The 20,299-nt window shown below is 40.7% G+C and overlaps 1 protein-coding gene across 1 annotated transcript in view; it reads right to left on the bottom strand.

Moving 5' to 3' along the window:
- ap1m1 (adaptor related protein complex 1 subunit mu 1) overlaps positions 1-20,299 on the bottom strand; it is a 111,203-nt gene that overhangs the window by 22,725 nt on the left and 68,179 nt on the right. Inside the window, exon 11 of the mRNA XM_039767032.1 lies at positions 6,283-6,358. Coding sequence (XP_039622966.1) covers positions 6,283-6,358 — 76 coding nt within the window. The remainder of the gene's footprint in view (positions 1-6,282; positions 6,359-20,299) is intronic.

The following is a 20,299-nucleotide window of genomic DNA, read 5'->3' on the forward strand; positions in this document are numbered from 1 at the left end:
AATTGCTTTTGTTGACCTGCACTGTTAAGCTTCTTGTGCTGTGAGATGCCTATGATCACACAAGCTGGTGACCCTCAGAAACATGTCTTCTGATTGGGTGGTGACTTTGGCTCTGCCAGATCTCCTGTCGGAGTTTCTTCCAGTTGTCTTTGGATTGTGTAGGACACCACTGGATTTGTCGACACTTTGATTTTTTTTTTTTTGCAATTTCTCTAATGAGAGGCCTGCACTTCTAAGCGTACTGATGCTCTCTCTCATTGTCATTTCATTTGTCAATTGCTGTTTTCTTGCCATTATCACTAGAAAATACAGCTTTCTGTAGTGTAATATTGTCCAAGCAGTACTTCACAGAGTGTAGTAACACAGTCTGTTGTAACGCTGCTTTAAGACACACATAGAGGGTTTTTAAGTAATCTACAGAAGTTGGGACACCTGTACAAACTGTTTGCTTCAAATTGCAAGGCTTAATTTACTTGAATTGCTGCAGAATATCTGTAGGTTGTAACCTGCTAGTTATACCATGAAGAAGGCCCATTTGTGATATTCTGAATTTTCCTTTTTTTATTCCATTCTTGCTAACCCTAAACTTTAAATTTAAACCGCTTACTGCTTACCTTTTCATCATATTAGGTCATTCATTGCATCTCAATTGATTAAATTCGAAGAAAAGCTGTAAAAACTCAGGCGTTTTTAAACTTTTAAACTTGAATGCATAAATGCTTGCTGTGTAAATACTGTACTTGTATGCTTCCACAACTGCTTATTGAATTAAATAGCATGTTTAAGAACAAAGCACGTCCTTATACACAATATTTTGAGTACATTCCCAGTCATCATTGAGAATTAGTTTCCTTGCTTTTCTGTTTCAAGAGCTTTTGTTCTTGAGGTTGCTCCACATCAAGTACTATATGCTTAGCTGTGGTGTAAAAACCGGCAACGATAAACAAATAATAAAAATATCTGAAATTTGGCAAGCAACAGAGATGGAGGAAATTGCACGCCAAAATGTAGTACAAAAACAAACGCAGTAATAAACACAAAGATCTAAATCAGCCCGCAAAACTGCACTGCAAAAGAATGTGGCTGTACTTTTAACAGTTAAATGACAGTGACAGGATTAGGCCAGTGTACTGCTGGTATCAGTAAAATTAATGCAGTTACATTTCTGTCATTATTAACAAAATGAACTCTACATTCAGTTTGTAAAAAGCATATTAAAACTACCTGAGATCAAAATAACTCAGCTTAATTAGTTGCATAATGAAATTTTTACTTTACAGCTTAACAACAATGAATAGGTCAATTACCTACACAGAGCAATCAACAAAAGTTAAAAATTATAGACTGTTCACTTTTATACATTGAAAACGATACAATGCTTAAGAGATGCATGCTATGGTGTCTGGTGGAGGATGAAAGTTTGCATTTTGTGATGTAGAGTGTGCTACGGGTTTGCAAGTTTGTCAAAAGCAACCCACCATAAATCAGCTTTCATAACCACAAAAACCTCCAGCACTCGGGGGTGGCAGGAGCACAAGTTTTTTTTTAACTTTCTTTCCCCTGTGTAAAGCTGTAGGGGTCACCAGGAATGACTTTCAGCATTGTCCCAAAGGGGGTGATCCCTTATTGAAAGTAAATTTAGAATTCTGTAACACCGCCACCCCCAGAACACAAAAAAAAAGAGATTGAAAATATACTGAAACATTGTATTGTATACAGTTGTGCTTGAAAGTTTGTGAACACTTTAGAATCTATATATATAATTCACTAAGGCAAGACAACCATGGAAAGCACGCCGTAAGGGGTGTGGATTCACTAAGCCGCCGACAAGTGAGACACCTATGGCGCACGCAGGAAGGAGCCACGCCCACCAACTCCAAGACCAATGGATACGACGACAACTCACAGAGCCACGGCCACCAACTCGGACGCGACGACACAGAAAAAACGGCGTCATTTATATTCGTCTGTCGTAGAGGTCACATGCAGCTCCGACCCACGTTGACTGTTAATAGAGGCATGTTTCTCGGAGGTGAATCGCCATATGCAGCGTGTAAAACTGTTTGCGAGGGGTATCCCATGGGATCCTTAAAACGTTCCTTTACAACTGAGGCTAAAACACAATGAAGTGAGCAGTCTTTAAAAAACGAGTTTTCGGTTACGACGCATGACCGCGCACTATAGCAAACTGTTTTAACGCTACATACAGCGATTCGCATCTGCGACAAACATGCGTCTTCTTAGATACTCCTGCACTTTGTACACACCACCCTCCCACCGTGGTCGGGTGTCTTGGTGGATTATATATAGAAAGGCAGCCAAAACCGCACAGAGCAATGAAAAGTCTACGTGAGTCACAGGTGCATCTGGACTGTACTAAGACTCGAGTGATGAGTTGGAGGTGGGCACATGAGCAGGCAGTGTATACTGAACGAGAAATCAGCATGACGGAGGGAGCGGAGTGGATGTCCTTCTCCTCTCCTCCCTTTCCACCCTGAGCGCCGCACGGACGATTGTGTGTTGGTTCGTTCCGTGCATTGGTTAAAACCCAATGAAGGAAGCAGTCTTTAAAAACCAATAAGCCCTGTGCTTCTGTTTCATTACCGTCTCACCTGCTTCACCAATGCAGGCCCCGCAACAGGCGATCTGGCGGCGTCATTCCCATGACCTGCCGGGCAGCCAACCGGGTAACCAAAGTCTTTGGGTTCAGGGGGGAGTATGGTTACAAAGCTGAAACTTAAAGGAATTGACGGAAGGGCACCACCAGGTGTGGAGCCTTTCGCTTTATTTGACTCAACCCAGGAAACCTCAGCTGGCCCGGACACGGACAGGATTGACAGATTGATAGCTCTTTCTCGATTCTGTGGGAGGTGGTGCATGGAAGTTCTTAGTTGGTGGAGCGATTTCGCTGGTTATTTCCGAAAACGAACGAGACTCCGCCTGCTAAATAGTTACACGACCCAACAGCGGTCGGCGCCCAAATTCTTAGAGGGACAAGTGGCTTTCAGCCACGTGAGATTGAGCATTAACAGGTCTGTGATGCACTTGTATGTCCGGTACTGCACGCGCGCTGCACTGAATGGATCAACATGTGTCTACCCGGTGTGGGTAAGCCGTTGAACCCCATTCGTGAAGGAGACCGTGGCTTCCAATTGTTCCCCACAAACGAGAAATTCCCAGATGCGCGGGTCATACGCTCGCACTGATTACGTCCCTGCCCTTCGGGTGACTTGGTGGATTATATATATAAAAAAAAAGCAGCCGGAACTGCAAACAACAATGAAAAATCAACGTGGAAACCGACTGAGGCGGTGTTTGGAAAATTAACAGTCAACGTGACTCACAGGTGCGTGTGGACTGTACACAGACGAAAGCGACTCAGGTAGGGAGTTGGGGGCGGGCACATAAGCGGGCAGTGCGTACTGAATGAGCGACATTCAACCCCGTCCTTCGCTTTGGAAGGAGAAAGCGCAAAGGCGCTCCTCCGGTTTTCAGTCACGGACAATTGTATGTTGGTTCGTAGCGTGCATTTTTGCAATGTTACTTTTCTTGGTGGTTTATTAAATTACGGATTTTTCAAATGTTTATTTTTTCCTCTGTGCTTAAAAATCATTTAAAAGCGGCCTGATTATGCGGCGTATGCTACGCCGCGGGTTGGCTAGTTTTCTATATTTCTGCATAAATATGACCTAAAACATCATCAGATTTTCACTCAAGTCCTAAAAGTAGATAAAGAGAAACCAGTTAAACAAATGAGACAAAAATATTATACTTGGTCATTTATTTATTGAGGAAAATATTGAATATTACATATTTGTGAGTGGCAAAAGTATGTGAACCTCTAGGATTAGCAGTTAGTTTGAAGGTGAAATTGAGTCAGGTGTTTTCAATCAATGGGATGCCAATCAGGTGTGAGTGGGCACCCTGTGTTATTTAAAGAACAGGATCTATCAAAGTCTGCTCTTCACAACACATGTTTGTGGAAGTGTATCATGGCACGAACAAAGGAGATTTCTGAGGACCTCACAAAAAGAGTTGTTGATGCTCATCAGGCTGGAAAAGGTTACAAAACCATCTCTAAAGAGTTTGGACTCCACCAATCCACAGTCAGACAGATTGTGTACAAATGGAGGAAATTCAAGACCATTGTTACCCTCCCAGGAGTGGTCGACCAACAAAGATCACTCCAAGAGCAAGGCGTGTAATAGTCAGCGAGGTCACAAAGGACCCCAGGGTAACTTCTAAGCAACTGAAGGCCTCTCTCACATTGGCTAATGTTCATGTTCATGAGTCCACCATCAGGAGAACACTGAACAACAATGGTGTGCATGGCAGGGTTGCAAGGAGAAAGCCACTGCTCTCCAAAAAAAACATTGCTGCTCGTCTGCAGTTTGCTAAAGATCACGTGGACAAACCAGAAGGCTATTGGAAGAATGTTTTGTGGACGGATGAGACCAAAATAGAACTTTTGGTTTAAATGAAAAGCGTTATGTTTGGAGAAAGGAAAACACTGCATTCCAGCATAAGAACCTTATCCCATCTGTGAAACATGGTGGTGGTAGTATCATGGTTTGGGCCTGTTTTGCTGCATCTGGGCCAGGACAGCTTGCCTTCATTGATGGAACAATGAATTCTGAATTATATCAGAGAATTCTAAAGGAAAATGTCAGGACATCTGTCCATGAACTGAATCTCAAGAGAAGGTGGGTCATGCAGCAAGACAACGACCCTAAGCACACAAGTCGTTCTACCAAAGAATGGTTAAAGAAGAATAAAGTTAATGTTTTGGAATGGCCAAGTCAAAGTCCTGACCTTAATCCAATCGAAATGTTGTGGAAGGACCTGAAGCGAGCAGTTCATGTGAGGAAACCCACCAACATCCCAGAGTTGAAGCTGTTCTGTACGGAGGAATGGGCTAAAATTCCTCCAAGCCGGTGTGCAGGAATGAGCAAAGTTACTGGAAACATTTAGTTGCAATTATTGCTGCAAAGGGGGTCACACCAGATACTGAAAGCAAAGGTTCACATACTTTTGCCACTCACAAATATGTAATATTCAATCATTTTCCTTAATAAATAAATGACCAAGTATAATATTTTTGTCTCATTTGTTTAACTGGTTTCTCTTTATCTACTTTTAGGACTTGAGTGAAAATCTGATGATGTTTTTAGGTCATATTTATGCAGAAATATAGAAAATTCTAAAGGGTTCACAAACTTTCAAGCACAACTGTACGCCAAACATGAAAAACTTATTTTACCCGAGGTTCACATTAGGTAATTCAAATTAATTTTGTTAGAGATAAATACATAAGGCTAATGTGAATGATCATTTGTGGTCAAATCCATGTACTAAAAGGTTGCTGTTTAAAGACAGACACAGTATTTTAATTCAGCCCCACTGTGAGCATGATATAGGAAATATTTTTGAAAACTGAAATAATGAATTGATATTGACAGCTGAAACAGTGCCTAAATGTAAATGCACAGGCATGTATCTGTTTACAAACATTGTTTTAACAGTTTCTTGCAGATTTTTTTACTATAAAAAATAGAGTTAATATAATGTATTTGTGCTGTGCAGCGTGCAAGCGTTGTCCAAATTGGAATTTCTGGTATGTTGTGAGGTTTCTCAACTCTTTTAGGAAAAAAAACAGGACAACACGCCTGCCATGTCTGTGGAGGACTGCTTGTCTATTGCTGAGGCAACCATAGGTTCGCAGTGCGCAGCGGGGAACCACAGAAACAACTACGAGCCGATTGAGATCGCGTTATAGGCGCCTGTCGCCAAAGGCTGATGCGAGGAACATTATAAAGGCAGGGAATAGTATAACTTGGCCAATGACCTGGCCCAACCCCTTCCTGTTTGCTGTGGCTGTTTAGCAGAATGGTAGCTCCCACTACAATAAATAATTGTGCTGTTCCTGTTTCAAACTGAATAAAGCTGGTTTTGCTAAAGTACTGAGACTCAGTCTCGTGTTTTAGGGTGCAAGACACCGACGCATACGTCACAATATGTTCATTACTATCTACATATGTACTGCATTAATTTCTGTACTGTGTAGCTTTAAGTATTACAGTGCTTGGGAATATATGTGTGAGATTCAAAGAAATCTAAACTGTCATCCATCAACCTTAAATAGACAAAGATGGCCTGAGGTTAAAAATGGTGTGCAGGTCTGCATATGAAGACATATGCGTACCAATTATGTAACGTCATAATTTAAATGTGATGCAGACAACCCCTCCCCCACAAAATTTGGGTTTCAAATATTGGTATTACCTCCATTCTGGGTGATGTATCGAACCCATGGTAAAGCCTGGTAGCCACTCTTCTCAATAATTTTCAGGTAACGAACCTGGAAATGCAAGGGGATAGATTTAAGAGGGGGAAAACAGACACAGAAAAACACATACAATCTCTTACTGTTCAAGATAGCATTCTGAAGTAAGCAGCACCAACATGGAAATGCAGCAGAATACCATTTTGCTGAATTTATTGACTTTACCTGTGAAAACTCCCCTCACTGTAAAGCCTTCAGTGCATTGACACTGTGACGTCTTTAAAATAAAAAGCCAAATTAATTATCATGTACTAGCCGTTCCTCGTGGCTTCGCCCGCATAGTAGTGAGAGAGGACAGTGTGGAGGACCCTGCCCGGCTCCCTACTCCTGAGGTCTCGCTTCCCCCACCCCTCGGCCTGCAGCCTCTCTCTCAGATTAGTGTGAATATATCTGTCCTTCAAGCAAACTGATTCTTAGCACAATGAGAGAAGTCATAAAATCAACCAGAATGTTCGAGCAAAATCTACAAAATAACCCGATCTAAATCCGTTAAAGTAGTTCTCTCGTCCAAAGCGGACAGACATACAGATGTCATAGGAGTGACATAACAAAGGAGTGAAATCTCAGATATAAATTTCAAAGGAGTGACAACCATCCAACCAACCATCCAAGTGGTAGGTGACGCGACAATGATTTTTTTTGGTGAGTGTAAAATTTGAATCATAATTTGTCACTCCAATAAAATGTCACTCCTTTAATACGGTATTGATGTTACTCCTTTGTATTTGTCACTACCCATATATATATATATATATATATATACTGTATATATATATATATATATATATATATATATATATATATATATATATATATATATATATATATATATATATATATATATATACACACACACACATACAGTACAGGACAAAAGTTTGGACACACCTCCTCATTCAATGTGTTTTCTTTATTTTCATGACCATCTACAGCACTCCATCACTCTCCTTCTTGGTCAAATAGCCCTTACACAGCCTGGAGGTGTGTTTGGGGTTATTGTCCTGTTGAAAAATAAATGATCGTCCAACTAACCTGACTTCTGCACAACACAACTGCTGGTCCCAACCCCATTGATAAACCAAGAAATTCCACTAAATAACCCTGATAAGGCACACCTGTGAAGTGAAAACCATTTCAGGTGACTACCTGTTGAAGCTCATCGAGAGAATGCCAAGAGGGTGCAAAGCAGTAATCAGAGCAAAGGGTGGCTATTTTGAAGAAACTAGAATATAAAACATGTTTTCAGTTATTTCACCTTTTTTTGTTAAGTACATAACTCCGCATGTGTTCATTCATAGTTTTGATGCCTTCAGTGAGAATCTACTGTACCAATGTAAATGGTCATGAAAATAAAGAAAACACATTGAATGAGGAGGTGTGTCCAAACTTTTGGCCTGTACTGTATATATACACACTGTATATTATAGATCCATACATGCCCAAGCCATAAGACCCCTACCCATCATGTTTAGCAGATGAGGTTCTTTGCTTTGGATGTTCGGCAGTTTCATTTTCGCCTCCACACTCTGCTCTTTGCCATCATTCTGATGAGGTTCATCTTTGTCTCGCCTGTCCACAACACCTTTTTCCAGAATTCGGCAGGCTCTTTGAAGTCCTTTTTCACAAACTGTAATCTGCCATCCTGTTTTTGTGGTTTCCATCTTGCAGTGTGGTCTCTGTGTTTCTGTTCATGAAGTCTTCTGCTAATAGTCGTGTCTGACACATCCACATCAGCCCCCTGAAGACTGTGTTTGATCTGTCAGACAGGCGTTTGGGGGCATTTGCTTCACCATAGTGAGGACTCTTCTGTCCTCAGCAGTGAAGGTCTTCCTTGGCCTACCAGTTCCTTTGTGATTACTGAGCCCTCCAGCGTGTTCTTTCTTCTTAATGATATCCCAGATAGTTTATTTATGTCACTCTAAGGTTTCACCTATGTCTCTAATGGTTTAATTCTTGTTCTTCAGTTTCAAAATGGCTTCTTTCACTTTCATTGGCACAGCTCTTATCTTAATGTTGAACAAAGGCAACTATACACTCCCATGGGCAGAAGCAACTCGAGGTATCTTATGAAGCAATGAAACCTACCAAAGGAATCACAAACACCTTTAACACTAACTGTCCCAAACATTATGGTGCCCTGAAATGGGAGAACCACATAGAAAAATTGTTGTGTGATCAAAATGTGTGCAAATCCCCTTAAATGAAAGTCTGCAATGTGCCCTTTAATCACGATGTCTGAATTGTTTCATTTATAATTTTAAACTGAGGAGCAGAAGGGTAAATCAAGCAACAAATGTTTCTTTGTCCCAAACATTATGGAGGGCACTGTACATAGTAAAAATGAACTAGATTCCACATTCTTCTCATAAGGGGTACTCTTAAGCTTCAGACCTCCCATTGAGTACTTAGATCTAACATTTCCATTTCCTACATTTGATACGTTTACTTACATTAATTGTCATCTGCCACAAATATGCCGTAGCCTATATGCTTTCTAAGACCCTTTGTAAAAATTCACCTAATTCTGTATTATCTACCCTGCCATGTAGTCTCTCTCTCTAGATCTATCTATTATATATATATCTATCTATATATATATATATATATATATATATATATATATATATATATCTATATATATATATATATATATCTATATATATATATATATATATATATATATATATATATATATATATATATCTATATATATATATATCTATATCTATATATATATAATATAATATAATATAATATATATATATATATATAGATAGATAGATAGATAAATATATCTATATATATATAAAATCCAATGACTGTTCGTTTTTCCCGACAGAACTACTTAACGGATTTAGATCGGTTTCTTATTTTTTTCTTTCTATAATTTGCTTGAACATTCAGGTTGATTTTGTGACTCCTGATAGCGCGTTATGTATCATAGTTTGCTTGCGGTACTGATTTATTTGTGCAAATCCGAGGGAGACGCTGTGGGCCGAGGAGGTACCTTACCTCCGCTTAGCTAGCGAACGAGAGAACTACTTTATGGATTTAGATCAGATTATTCTAGAAGGTTTTACAGATGTATCTAACGGTTTAAATTCTTGTTCTTCAGTCTCAGAATGGCTTCTTTTACTTTCATTTGCACAGCTCTCATCTTAATGTTGAACAACGGCAACTATAGACTCCAACGGGTAAAGTAACTCGAAGTACCTTACCTCCACTTAGCTAGCAAACGGGAGAACTACCTAATGGATTTAATTCAGATTTTTCAAGAATTTAAAAATTTGAAGATTCCGGTTGATTTTGCAACTGCTCTCATCGTTCCAAGAATCATAGCTTGCTTGCAGGAGTGATATATTTGCGCTAATCCGAGACAGATGCCGCGGGCCGAGGGGAGGGAAATCGAGATCTCGGGAGTAGGGAATAAGGCAGGGTCCTTCACACTGTCCTGTTTTACTACTATGCGGGCGAAGTTGCAGGGGATGGCAAGTTTGGTATAATTTGCATCGTGCGGATTAGATTCTTGTCCAGATCATTCAAGTACTGTACAAGGTGAGACCCAAAATTTTTAAGACAATTGTTATAAAACACAGACAATTTCTTATATGGACATAATTTTAATTTTTTTCTTCAAAATACATTCCTCCTTAATCAATGCACGTTCCTTCAACTTCTTCATGCCCTCCAGAAAAGCAGTTTTTGAAATGTCATTAAGCTCCCTTTTCACTACACGCTGAATTTCTTCACCTGTTTGAAAAGGCCACCCTTTTAAGTGCAATTTTAACTTGGGGATGAGAAAGTAGTCGGCAGGTGTAAGATCTGGCGAGCAAGGTGGGTGGGTGATGAAGAACAGCAAAGTTCCTGTTCGCCAGAAACTTTTTACAATTGCAGCGTTATCATGAAGAAGGTACCACTCATTGGATCAGAATTTGGCCGTTCTAACTCTTTGAATTCTCTTCAGTAGCCGATCCAAAACACCCACATAGAATCTTCACTTGCAAAAAAAGTTTGTACTCGCAAGACCACAGGATGAAAACCGTGGAAGCCTGGTCACATATTACGCATACGGTGTCTGCCACTAGATGTGCGGCACAGTACTGTTTTGAAACAACTCGTCCAAAAACGTCCGGGTCGCACATTGTATATTAAAAAAGAGCAAGTAGAAAAAGTGTTGTCTTTACTACATGGTGCGACTGAAATGCATGCAAATCCCCTTGAATGAATGCCTGCAATGTGCAATTTAATTGCGTCTGAATTGTTTGATTTGTAATTTTAAACTGTGGAACAAAATTGGAAATTAAGGAAAAAGGGATCTTTGTCCCCGAACATTATGGAGAGCACTGTATGAGGAAGAAACAGAGATAATAATTCACATAAACAAAGAGTAAACGTCGCAGAATGAAATTATGAATTAGTGCATCAACCAGTGGCCATTCACACAGGTGGAGAGAGCAGTCAATAAAATACGGCAGGGGTGGGCAAAGTCATTCCTGGAGGGCTGCAGTGGCTGCGGGTTTTTGTTCCAACCCAGTTGCTTAATTAAAAAACAATCCTTGGCAATAATTACATTTCATGGCTTGTTAGTGCTTTAACTCTGCTATGTCAAGTCATTCTCATATCCTAGATTTTTTTTTCCATTCTAAGGATATCATCCAAATACTTTGAAGTGTAATACGGATGGGTAATTCTCAATCCTTCACTTTTTTCTCTTCTCTTTCCTTCCTAGTATTTAATTAAACCAAACAGTGCATGATAAATACACACAGGGTAACAAGCAAAATGGATAACTGCTGGTTTCTTTTGTCATTTGCATCTTATTGCTAATAAGGAGCAATTCAAAACTGAGAATGCGGCTGTTTAAGACTTAAATAAGCAATAAGGGTTCAAAATCTTAATGAGGGAGAGAACTAAAATGAAGCAGAAGTGTTTCTAGACCAAGAAGTGCTTCTTATTAAGCAATTGGGTTGGAACAAAAACCTGCAGCCACTGCGGCCCTCCAGGAATGACTTTGCCCACCCCTGAAATACAGTAATAAGTTTTAATCAGTGAACAGAGCCATTGATACACTTGGACAGGATCAAGAAATCATTCAACGCAAAATATTCTTTACAGAGCAACTTTCAGAAGAAATTTTATGAGTAGTCTAATTGTTATTATCTTTATAAAGTCTGAACTACAGCAAAACTTAATCAATGCCTGGTGAGCAGGGGAAAGGCAGCATGTGTCACACATCAGGGATTTTTTTTAATTTAGAATTTAAAAACCAAAGCAGATAGTATTCATAAGTTTACCATTTCTTCAAACTCATCCAGATAGAAGGTTTATTGGAGAAAAGGCAAACATTCAATCTGTCCAGACTGTTTGGTTAGCTAATAGCGCATCTGTCAGGTCGAATGTTCCCGAGTTTTGTAAAGCAGTGACGCAGCAGTATTGTTAATGAGTCGTCTTTCTACAATTGGCATCAGCAGCAAAAATAAAAGGCATTTCCTTCTAGGAAGTCAACAATGGGACGGGATTATGGAAAACTCAACATCTTTCATAGTGCACACTATCCCAGGAAGCTTTGTAACTGCACTGCATCTGCTTTTTTTTAACCATTTAAGAAGGTTTTTAGAGTTAATAGATGGGAGAAAACAAACTTATAAACTTGTTTTCACAGCACAAAGCCTTAGCCGACAGGCCATACCTCACAATAAAAGACATTTGCAAAATATAGTTGTGAAGCGTGGAAGAATTCAACACGTTAATAGAATCCTGTCCTCTACTAGGACAAGTTTGATAAAACCTCTTTGAGTCAGAAACCAGGCAGGAGGACACCTGTTCATTGCGTCTTTATTGTCTCTTCAGTAGAAGTAATGACGGTAGTCTGTTACAGAATGGTCAAAGTAGCAAAGGTAAGAGTTTCAATTTATAGACAACTGAATTTATACACCGTGCTGAATTAATCCTGACATTTACTCTGATTGGTTTGTTGGCTTACAAATCTATTTTATACAAATTAAAGTCTATTCTACTACACTCCTGTTCTTAAGTAGGGTGAGCCAAAAGAAGTACCGCATTTCTTCTACAAAAACACTACAAGAAAAAATAAATTTCATTATGACACAAGAAAGGGTAGACAAAATAGATTGTTTTCACCGAGTTGTAAAAATGATGTCTTCAAGGCGGTGGCCATCATTAGCAATACGCTCTTCGTGATGATTTCTGAACACTCGCACGACTCGTTCGGCCATTTCGAGGGGGATAGTGGAGATTCCGGGGTGAATAGCGTCCTTGAGGGTTTCAAGGTTTTGAGGTCGGTGTGTGTGTACCTTCAACTTGAGAAAGCCACACAAGTAGAAATTGCACGGAGCAAGATCAGGCGAATATGAAGGCCACCTGACATCACCGCGCAGGGAGATCAACCACAAAACTTGCATGGATCTCCATGCTGTATGAGTTCTTGCTCCATCGAGTTGAAACCAGGCATCCACCACATCAATTTCTTTCAGTTGGGGCCACCAAAAGTTTTCTAGCATTTCAATGTAGGGGTCTCTGATGAAGTTCACGAGGGTTGGTTTCAGAACCATAGTGAAAGTTTTGCTTATTTATGGAACCATTCAAATTGAAATGTGCCTCATCACTGTACATGACGATGGCATCTCAATGAATGGCTTGCAGAATGTTTGCGCACAACCCTCTGCGCCTCTCCCAGTCTCTCTCAGTGAGTTCCTGCACTACCATCATTTGTATGGATGGAAAATCCTCTTCAAAGTCATGTTGGAAATGTCTAAAGCAGAAGCGTGCTGAACGTCTAGGAGAGTGCAAAATTGATGCCCTTACAGCTTGAGGTGTTTGCACAGTCCGAGGATGGCCTGGAGATATTCTGTTCAATGTTGTACCAGTCTGTCTAAATTTAGCCTCCCAGTGGGACATCACCATTAGGAGGAATGCTGAAGTGCATTCAGAAGGCGTGTTGCGTAGTGATGACGGATTTGTTGCTTGTGAAGAACACTTCGACAGTGAAAACACGATGCGCACCAGACCAAAAAATGTTGCCAACTGAAAACTACAAGGGATCGCCTATCAAAGGACCCCGACCCCAACCCACTTGGCTGCCTCTATCTCACGCAATGATCTTGATGTGGTACTTCATTTTGGTTCACCCTGTATCTCTTGGGTTCAGCTTTTACCCTTGAAACCTTGATGTATGAGACAACTGTCCTGTCTTGTTATTTATAGGACATCTGCTGATCTCTTTACTATCTAGTAGATATGGTGCATAACATCAACCATTGTTCTAGTACAGTTAAACCTTGGATTGTGAGTAACTTGGTCTACAAGTGTTTTGCAAAACAAGCAAAAACATTTTCATAAAGTTTAACTTGATAAACGAGCAGGGTCTTGCAATACGATTAGTACGTATTGTGAACATGGTGAACGCGGCCCCAAGGGGATGTGGACGCTCCTCCGAAACCCCCTCTTAAACAGTGGTACAATAAGAAACAAACACAGCTTTTCAGCTCCTCTATGCAGGAATCAGCTGCTTGCCTGCTGCCGTGCCACATGATTGGTATCTCGTGCAATGGTTTCAAACATTTTAAAGACCCTACTGCGGCTGTCCTAGTGTCTCACTTCCCCCAGACATCCTCTGCTCCAGTTGGGTCCCCCACGCTGCAACGCCCCTTTGAGGAGCAAAATTTTGTGTTCTTTTGATCAAGAGGCAGAGCTATGGCACCCGGTTCTGACAGTGTGCCCGGATCGCACCTGAAAGAGACTTGTGTCTGTTCCTCCTGTACTCGAATAAAGTTTGTGCCTCTTGAAAACCCTGAGTGAACCTTTGCAACTTTGTGCCCCCAGCGTGACAGTATAAACTTTGTCTGCCGAGTGTTACATGATCACAACTGAACCGATAGTTCTTTTCTCTCTCTCTCTCGCTGCAGAATTGTGGGTAATTGTCTCCCATGCTCGGTCTCAGTCAGCGTGCCTCACTCGTATGGTAAACATCTGTACCCGCGTATACTGTATACTAAAGCACTGTGAGCACAGGTGTGTGCGTAACGATTCTTTTCAAAGGTAAACTGCAGGTTAATTCGTTTTGATGTATTTTTACTTTATAATATGTATTAATCATTTTTATATGAATATTTTTGAGTTTTGGCACAAATCATCCGAGTGTCCATTATTTCTTATGGGGAAATTCACTTTGATACACGAGTGCTTTGAATTACAAGCACGTTTCCAGAACGAATTATGCTCGCAAAACAAGGCACTACCGTATAATCTTGTCTTTTATTTACTTAACCATTTCTGTAAGAGCTAATCTTAATATTAAACGTTAACCCTTAAACTGCCATATACTTGGGGGGTTAATGCACCACCGGACACAAAATACTTTTTTGCTGCGCTTTTTAAGTAAACGTTACAATTCTCCCAGAAAAAGTGAAATTTTGCAAAGAGCATCACAATTATTGCACCACTGACCATTTTACACACTGCCAATGAATGATAAAAAAAATCAAAAAAAAGATATGTACAATGTACAATGTGTGTGAGTGATGCCATTGATGAATTCAGTAAATCACAGAGCCAACTGAGCTTGAACTGGCCGCACACAAGCAAACACAGGTAAGCACTGATGCTGGCAGGACAGTCTAGTGCAGCGGCTGAATCACAGGGACAGTGATGCTGACTCACTAGGGGGCGCCAGTGGTCATGAGCTGGCTGCTCAACAAATGTACGGCACGGACTGATCAGCTCCGGTGTGCTGGCAAATTGCACTGGGAACCAACTTTAGCCGATTGCGGAGTACAATGAATGTACGTTGCCGAATATACTCTGCCCCGGCATGCTGGCAAATTGTATTGGGAACCGACGGTTTAAGGGTTAAATTCACATAATAAGTGTGCCAGTTTAATTCCAATAGAATATCAGTTTTTCATAGTTATTTTGAATATGGTGTAGTCTTTTATTAGTTAACACAAACTTTCTTTGCTCGATCTGTGAAACTGAGTTTTAAATTAGGCGGTTAGGGAATAGTCTCACTGCTAGCATGGACTGTGAGATAAGCTGGCAAACAGGAGGCTGGCATACAGTTTTATTCCTAACCGTCTAGATATGATCATCGGAAAGTGCGACTCAAATTTATAGATTAGTAAGCCTTAAACAGAACTTTCTTTAAACAAGAACATTTCTTTTCTTGAATATCAATTTTTTTTCTGTATTTTTTTGCATTTAAATTGAAGATATTTGGTCGGTGAAATTATTTAAACACTTGCCACACTATTGCCTGAACTGTCCTATGAAGCAAACTAAAAGCTGAATAACTTTGGTAATTTGGGATTAACGCAGCTACAATTTCAGTAGTTCTCTTCATGGCATTTTTAAAACCAATGCTTATATACACTGCCTGGCCAAAAAAAATAAGTTGGTACTTGGACTTAACTAAGCAATAAGTTACGAGCCTCCTATTAGATAATTACTGCATGGGCGATTATCTTTCAGCTGGCAACACGTTATTTAACCCTAACTGGTGCAATGAGTTACTTCTCATTTCTTAAACAACCATGTCGAAAGACGCATCTCGTGGTCGTGGAAAAGATGTTAGTCTGTTTGAGAAGGGTCAAATCATTGGCATGCATTAGGCAGATAAAACATCTAAGGAGATTGCAGAAACTGCTAAAATTGGGTTAAGAATTGTCCAACGCATTATTAAAAACTGGAAGGATAGTGGGGACCTATCGTCTTCGAGGAAGAAATGTGGCCGGAAAAAAATCCTGAATGATCGTGATCGGCGATCACTTAAACGTTTGGTGAAATCAAATCGAAGAAAAGCAACAGTAGAACTCAGGTCTATATTTAATAGTGAAAGTAAGAGCATTTCCACACGCACAATGCGAAGGGAACTCAAGGGATTGGGACTGAACAGCTGTGTAGCTGTAAGAAAATCACTAATCAGTGAGGCAAACCGGAAAAAAATGCTTCAATTTGCTAGGGAGCATAAAGAGCAATGGAAGAAGGTCATGTGGTCTGATGAGTCCAGATATACCCTGTTCCAGAGTGATGGGCGCATCAGGGTAAGAAGAGAGGCAGATGAAGTGATGCGCCCATCGTGCCTACTGTACAAGCCTGTGGGGGCCGTGCTATGATCTGGGGTTGCTGCAGTTGGTCAGGTCTAGGTTCAGCAACAGTATGTGCTGCAAGAATGAGGTCAGCTGACTACCTGAATATACTGAATGACCAGGTTATTCCATCAATGGATTTTTTCTTCACTGATGGCACAGGCATATTCCAAGATGACAATGCCAGGATTTATCGGGCTCAAATTGTGAAAGAGTGGTTCAGGGAGCATAAGACATCATTTTCACACATGGATTGGCCACCACAGAGTCCAGACCTTAACCCCATTGAGAATCTTTAGGATGGGCTGGAGAAGGCTTTGCATAGCAGTCAGACTCTACCATCATCAATGCAAGATCTTGGTGAAAAATGAATGCAACACTGGATGGAACTAAATCTTGTGACATTGCAGAAGCTTATCGAAACAATGTCACAGTGAATGCGTGCCGTAATCAAAGCTAAAGGCGGTCCAACCAGATATTAGAGTGTATGACTTTTTTTTTTGGTCAGGCAGTGTAGTTCAAGATGCACTGCAGACCAAAATGCTTCACTCTTGTTACCTTCAAATTATCCTGTCTCAGAAGGACAGACTGTCGAGAAGGCAAAGCAAATGAATAAAATTATTTCAGTACGGTGGCAAACTGGATCATGGATTGCAACACAAGACAGAAGTTTTGGTCGGCAAGCAACTTGACAGAATGCATGGGTTGATGCTTAAGAAAAAACATGGAAACACAATGGTGGAGTGTAGTCGGCAGAGATGTAAAAATGCAAGAATGTTGTAGCACAAGGCTGACGGAAAAGCTACTGGGTCACCAAGTAAATGTATAAAATTCAAATATTCAAGTGGACAAAGCTTCTTCCTCTGCCTAATCAGACACAGAGATGAGTAGCTGGCAGCAACAGGCAAACAAAACTTAAGACAGGATGGCAACTTTAACAGCTACAAGAGGAAACCACGTCAAGTCTGAGTAATGCATAGCTCAGATGAACACAATAGGGGCTTGGTGGCAGCAGGCATCAGCTGTCAGGTCCAGTGGATTTATTTTAGGTTCCATTCCAAAAGGGTAATCAAGGCCTCATTAGTTTCCAAAGCTCTATATGCATTATTTTACTTAACTAAACAAAAAAAAAAAGAAAAAAAGAAAAGCCCTGACCTAAGCAGGGCACAAACTTGTTATGTTGAAACAAGCAAAGAAGGGGTGGAGGTGGTGGAGGAAGGGGGCTAAAATACGAAAATACTTGAGAGATCAAGAATAAAAAACTGAAGGGGAAGTGGTTTTGGAAACCTGAGATATTAATACAAATTGGGGAAACGGTACCCATCTCTACCGTGTGACTTTTTTTTTTTTTTGTTTTTCATGCTATCAGGTTGCGAAATAAAAAAAAATAAAGTAAAATAGAAGTGCAGCTGAAATCAAAACAGATCTTCATGATGAATTGCACAACAGCTCCATCTCTGCTTTATTGCCGTTTCACTTGATGCCAACTGGTGTTCTCATATGAAACATCATGTCGAGGCCGGTGGACATAGTTGGACGGCCTTGAGATAAAAGCAGGTAGGAGGGAGGCCTACAGATGCTGGACTTCCTATTTGTGGGATTCTGGCCAGCTGTGACTACAATTCATGTGCATCAAGCAATATGGGGGTTGGAGTGACAGCTCTGCTGAGGAGACAGCAACCAGTAAGTCCTTGAAGTAATGGCATGTTTGTCATTGGTCAGAAATACTGGCCATCTTTCACAAATCCAAATGGCAGGTGATAATGCATGTGTCAACAGAGGCATATGTACACATTTGTCTGTGAGGGATTTTAAATTTCATACATCTAACAAGAGGACTACCACTTGTTTATCATACTCACAAGCAGGAGTGTAAATTAAATATTAAATAAAAGACCACCACCCTAGCAGAGCTTCTTACGAAATGCCATCCTTTCTTAATGTCCGTCTACACCCTAGCTAGTTATGACAGACGCATTTGCAAGTGAAGAAATTTTCTCATTTTATTTATTATAATCTATAATTATCATACAGTGTATATAGTTCCTAGTCTAGCAATCCATGTCCTAGTTGCTGCTAGAGCAAGTAATTTTCCCTTTGAGGATTATAATTAACTGCTAGTGATTTTATAACTAAAGTGACAGTACCTGTCAAAGACAGGTAATAGAATAAAAAAATGTCTTGCCCTACTTGTACCTTCAGCGCCTTTCTTCTGTATTTGTGTGTGTGAAGGTCTCCTCACCGGCACACCCATTCTCGAGCGTGTTCCCATAAAGCCTGCTTCTCAGACTCATGTCATCACATTCGAGACGCCTCTCTCACCTTCTGTCTAGTTTTATATTGTCACAAATGTGTGTTGGCAGCTAAAGTGCTCAAAGGAGGGTAATTCCACACCAGACCAGGGGGTGTGGCGGAGTGCGCTAATCCTCTCTCCTTTCACTGCAGACCAGTTTCGGGAAATGCTGCCTGGTCCTGATGATGTCACTTCCGGTTCCCAATGTCACCACTTCCAGTCCCAATGACGTCACTTCCTCTGCCTTGCTTTAAAACTGTCATTTTTACCTCACTCAGTCAGTTCAGGTTTGGACTCCAGTCTGTACACTGCTGTACAATTCATTTACCAATTTTGCAGCCGGGTTCAATCAGACAGGAGGCTGCCCCAAACCTTTTTGTGGCTTTTTTGTTGTTCTTTTGGCGATACTTGCCAACTTTGAAGATGATGCTCTTGTCATGCCTCATAGACTTTTACTCCTCCCCGTGCATCTCACACTTGCACTTTCTCTTTTGTTGTATTACTAAAGCCAAACTGACCAATCAGATCAATAGAGGGACAGACCTTAGTCTTTAATTAAATAATATGTCCTTTCAGCCATTCATCAGAACATTAGAAAAATTCTGACGACAACAGGCCATTCACACTAATAAAGCCCACCAACACTACACAATTCAAATCATCCATCTATCCATCCATTATCCAACCTGCTATATCCTAATACAGGGTCACGGGGGTCTGCTAGAGCTAATCCCAGCCAACACAGGGTGCAAGGCAGGAACAAACCCCTAGCAGGGCGCAAGCGCAGACAATTCAAATCAAATCAAATAGCCTTTTAATGTCAATTCACTATATGTGCAGAACATACAGGAGAATCGAAATACTGTTTCACTCTCAACTTCATATTACAATAAAAAATAAAAAGTATAAAGTATAACTTATAAGATAAATAACATTAGAACCTGTAAAGAAGACCTGTGTACAATGTGCAATTGTCATTAGTGCAAAAGCCAGTTACAGTAAAACAAAACAAGAAGGTGCATTATAGAGTAGCTTATGATGTGTACAAAAAGACAGACAGTTAGCAGCAGATGGAATATTGAGTCCTTATATAATACCAGCGGAGGTAGGGTACTTGGTAGATAGTGACTCTGATTATGGTCCGGGGGCAAGGTAGTGGACAGAGTTCAGCATCCTGACAGCTTGGTGGATGAAGCTGTTAGACAGTCTTGTGGAGCGGCCCGGAGCTCCGGTACCTTTTCCCCGAGGGGAGGGGGCTGAAGAGGGAATGTAAGGGGTGGGAGGAGTCACCAGCAATGCTGATGGCTCTACGGGTGAGACGGGTGTGGAAAACGTCCTTGAGGAAGGGCAGTGGGGCACCAATGATCTTAGTGGCTGCATCCACTATGCATTGCAGGGACATCCTACAGGAGGCAGTGCAGCTTCCATACCACACAGAGATGCAGTAAGTGAGGATGCTCTTGATTGTGCCCCGGTAGAAAGAGCACATGATGGGGGGTGGAACTTGTGCTCTCCTCAGTTTGCGTAGAAAGTAGACGCGGGGTTGAGCTTTCTTGGCCA

Source organism: Polypterus senegalus, chromosome 10, assembly GCF_016835505.1.
Source record: "Polypterus senegalus isolate Bchr_013 chromosome 10, ASM1683550v1, whole genome shotgun sequence".
In the NCBI taxonomy this organism is placed as follows: Eukaryota; Metazoa; Chordata; class Cladistia; order Polypteriformes; family Polypteridae; genus Polypterus; species Polypterus senegalus.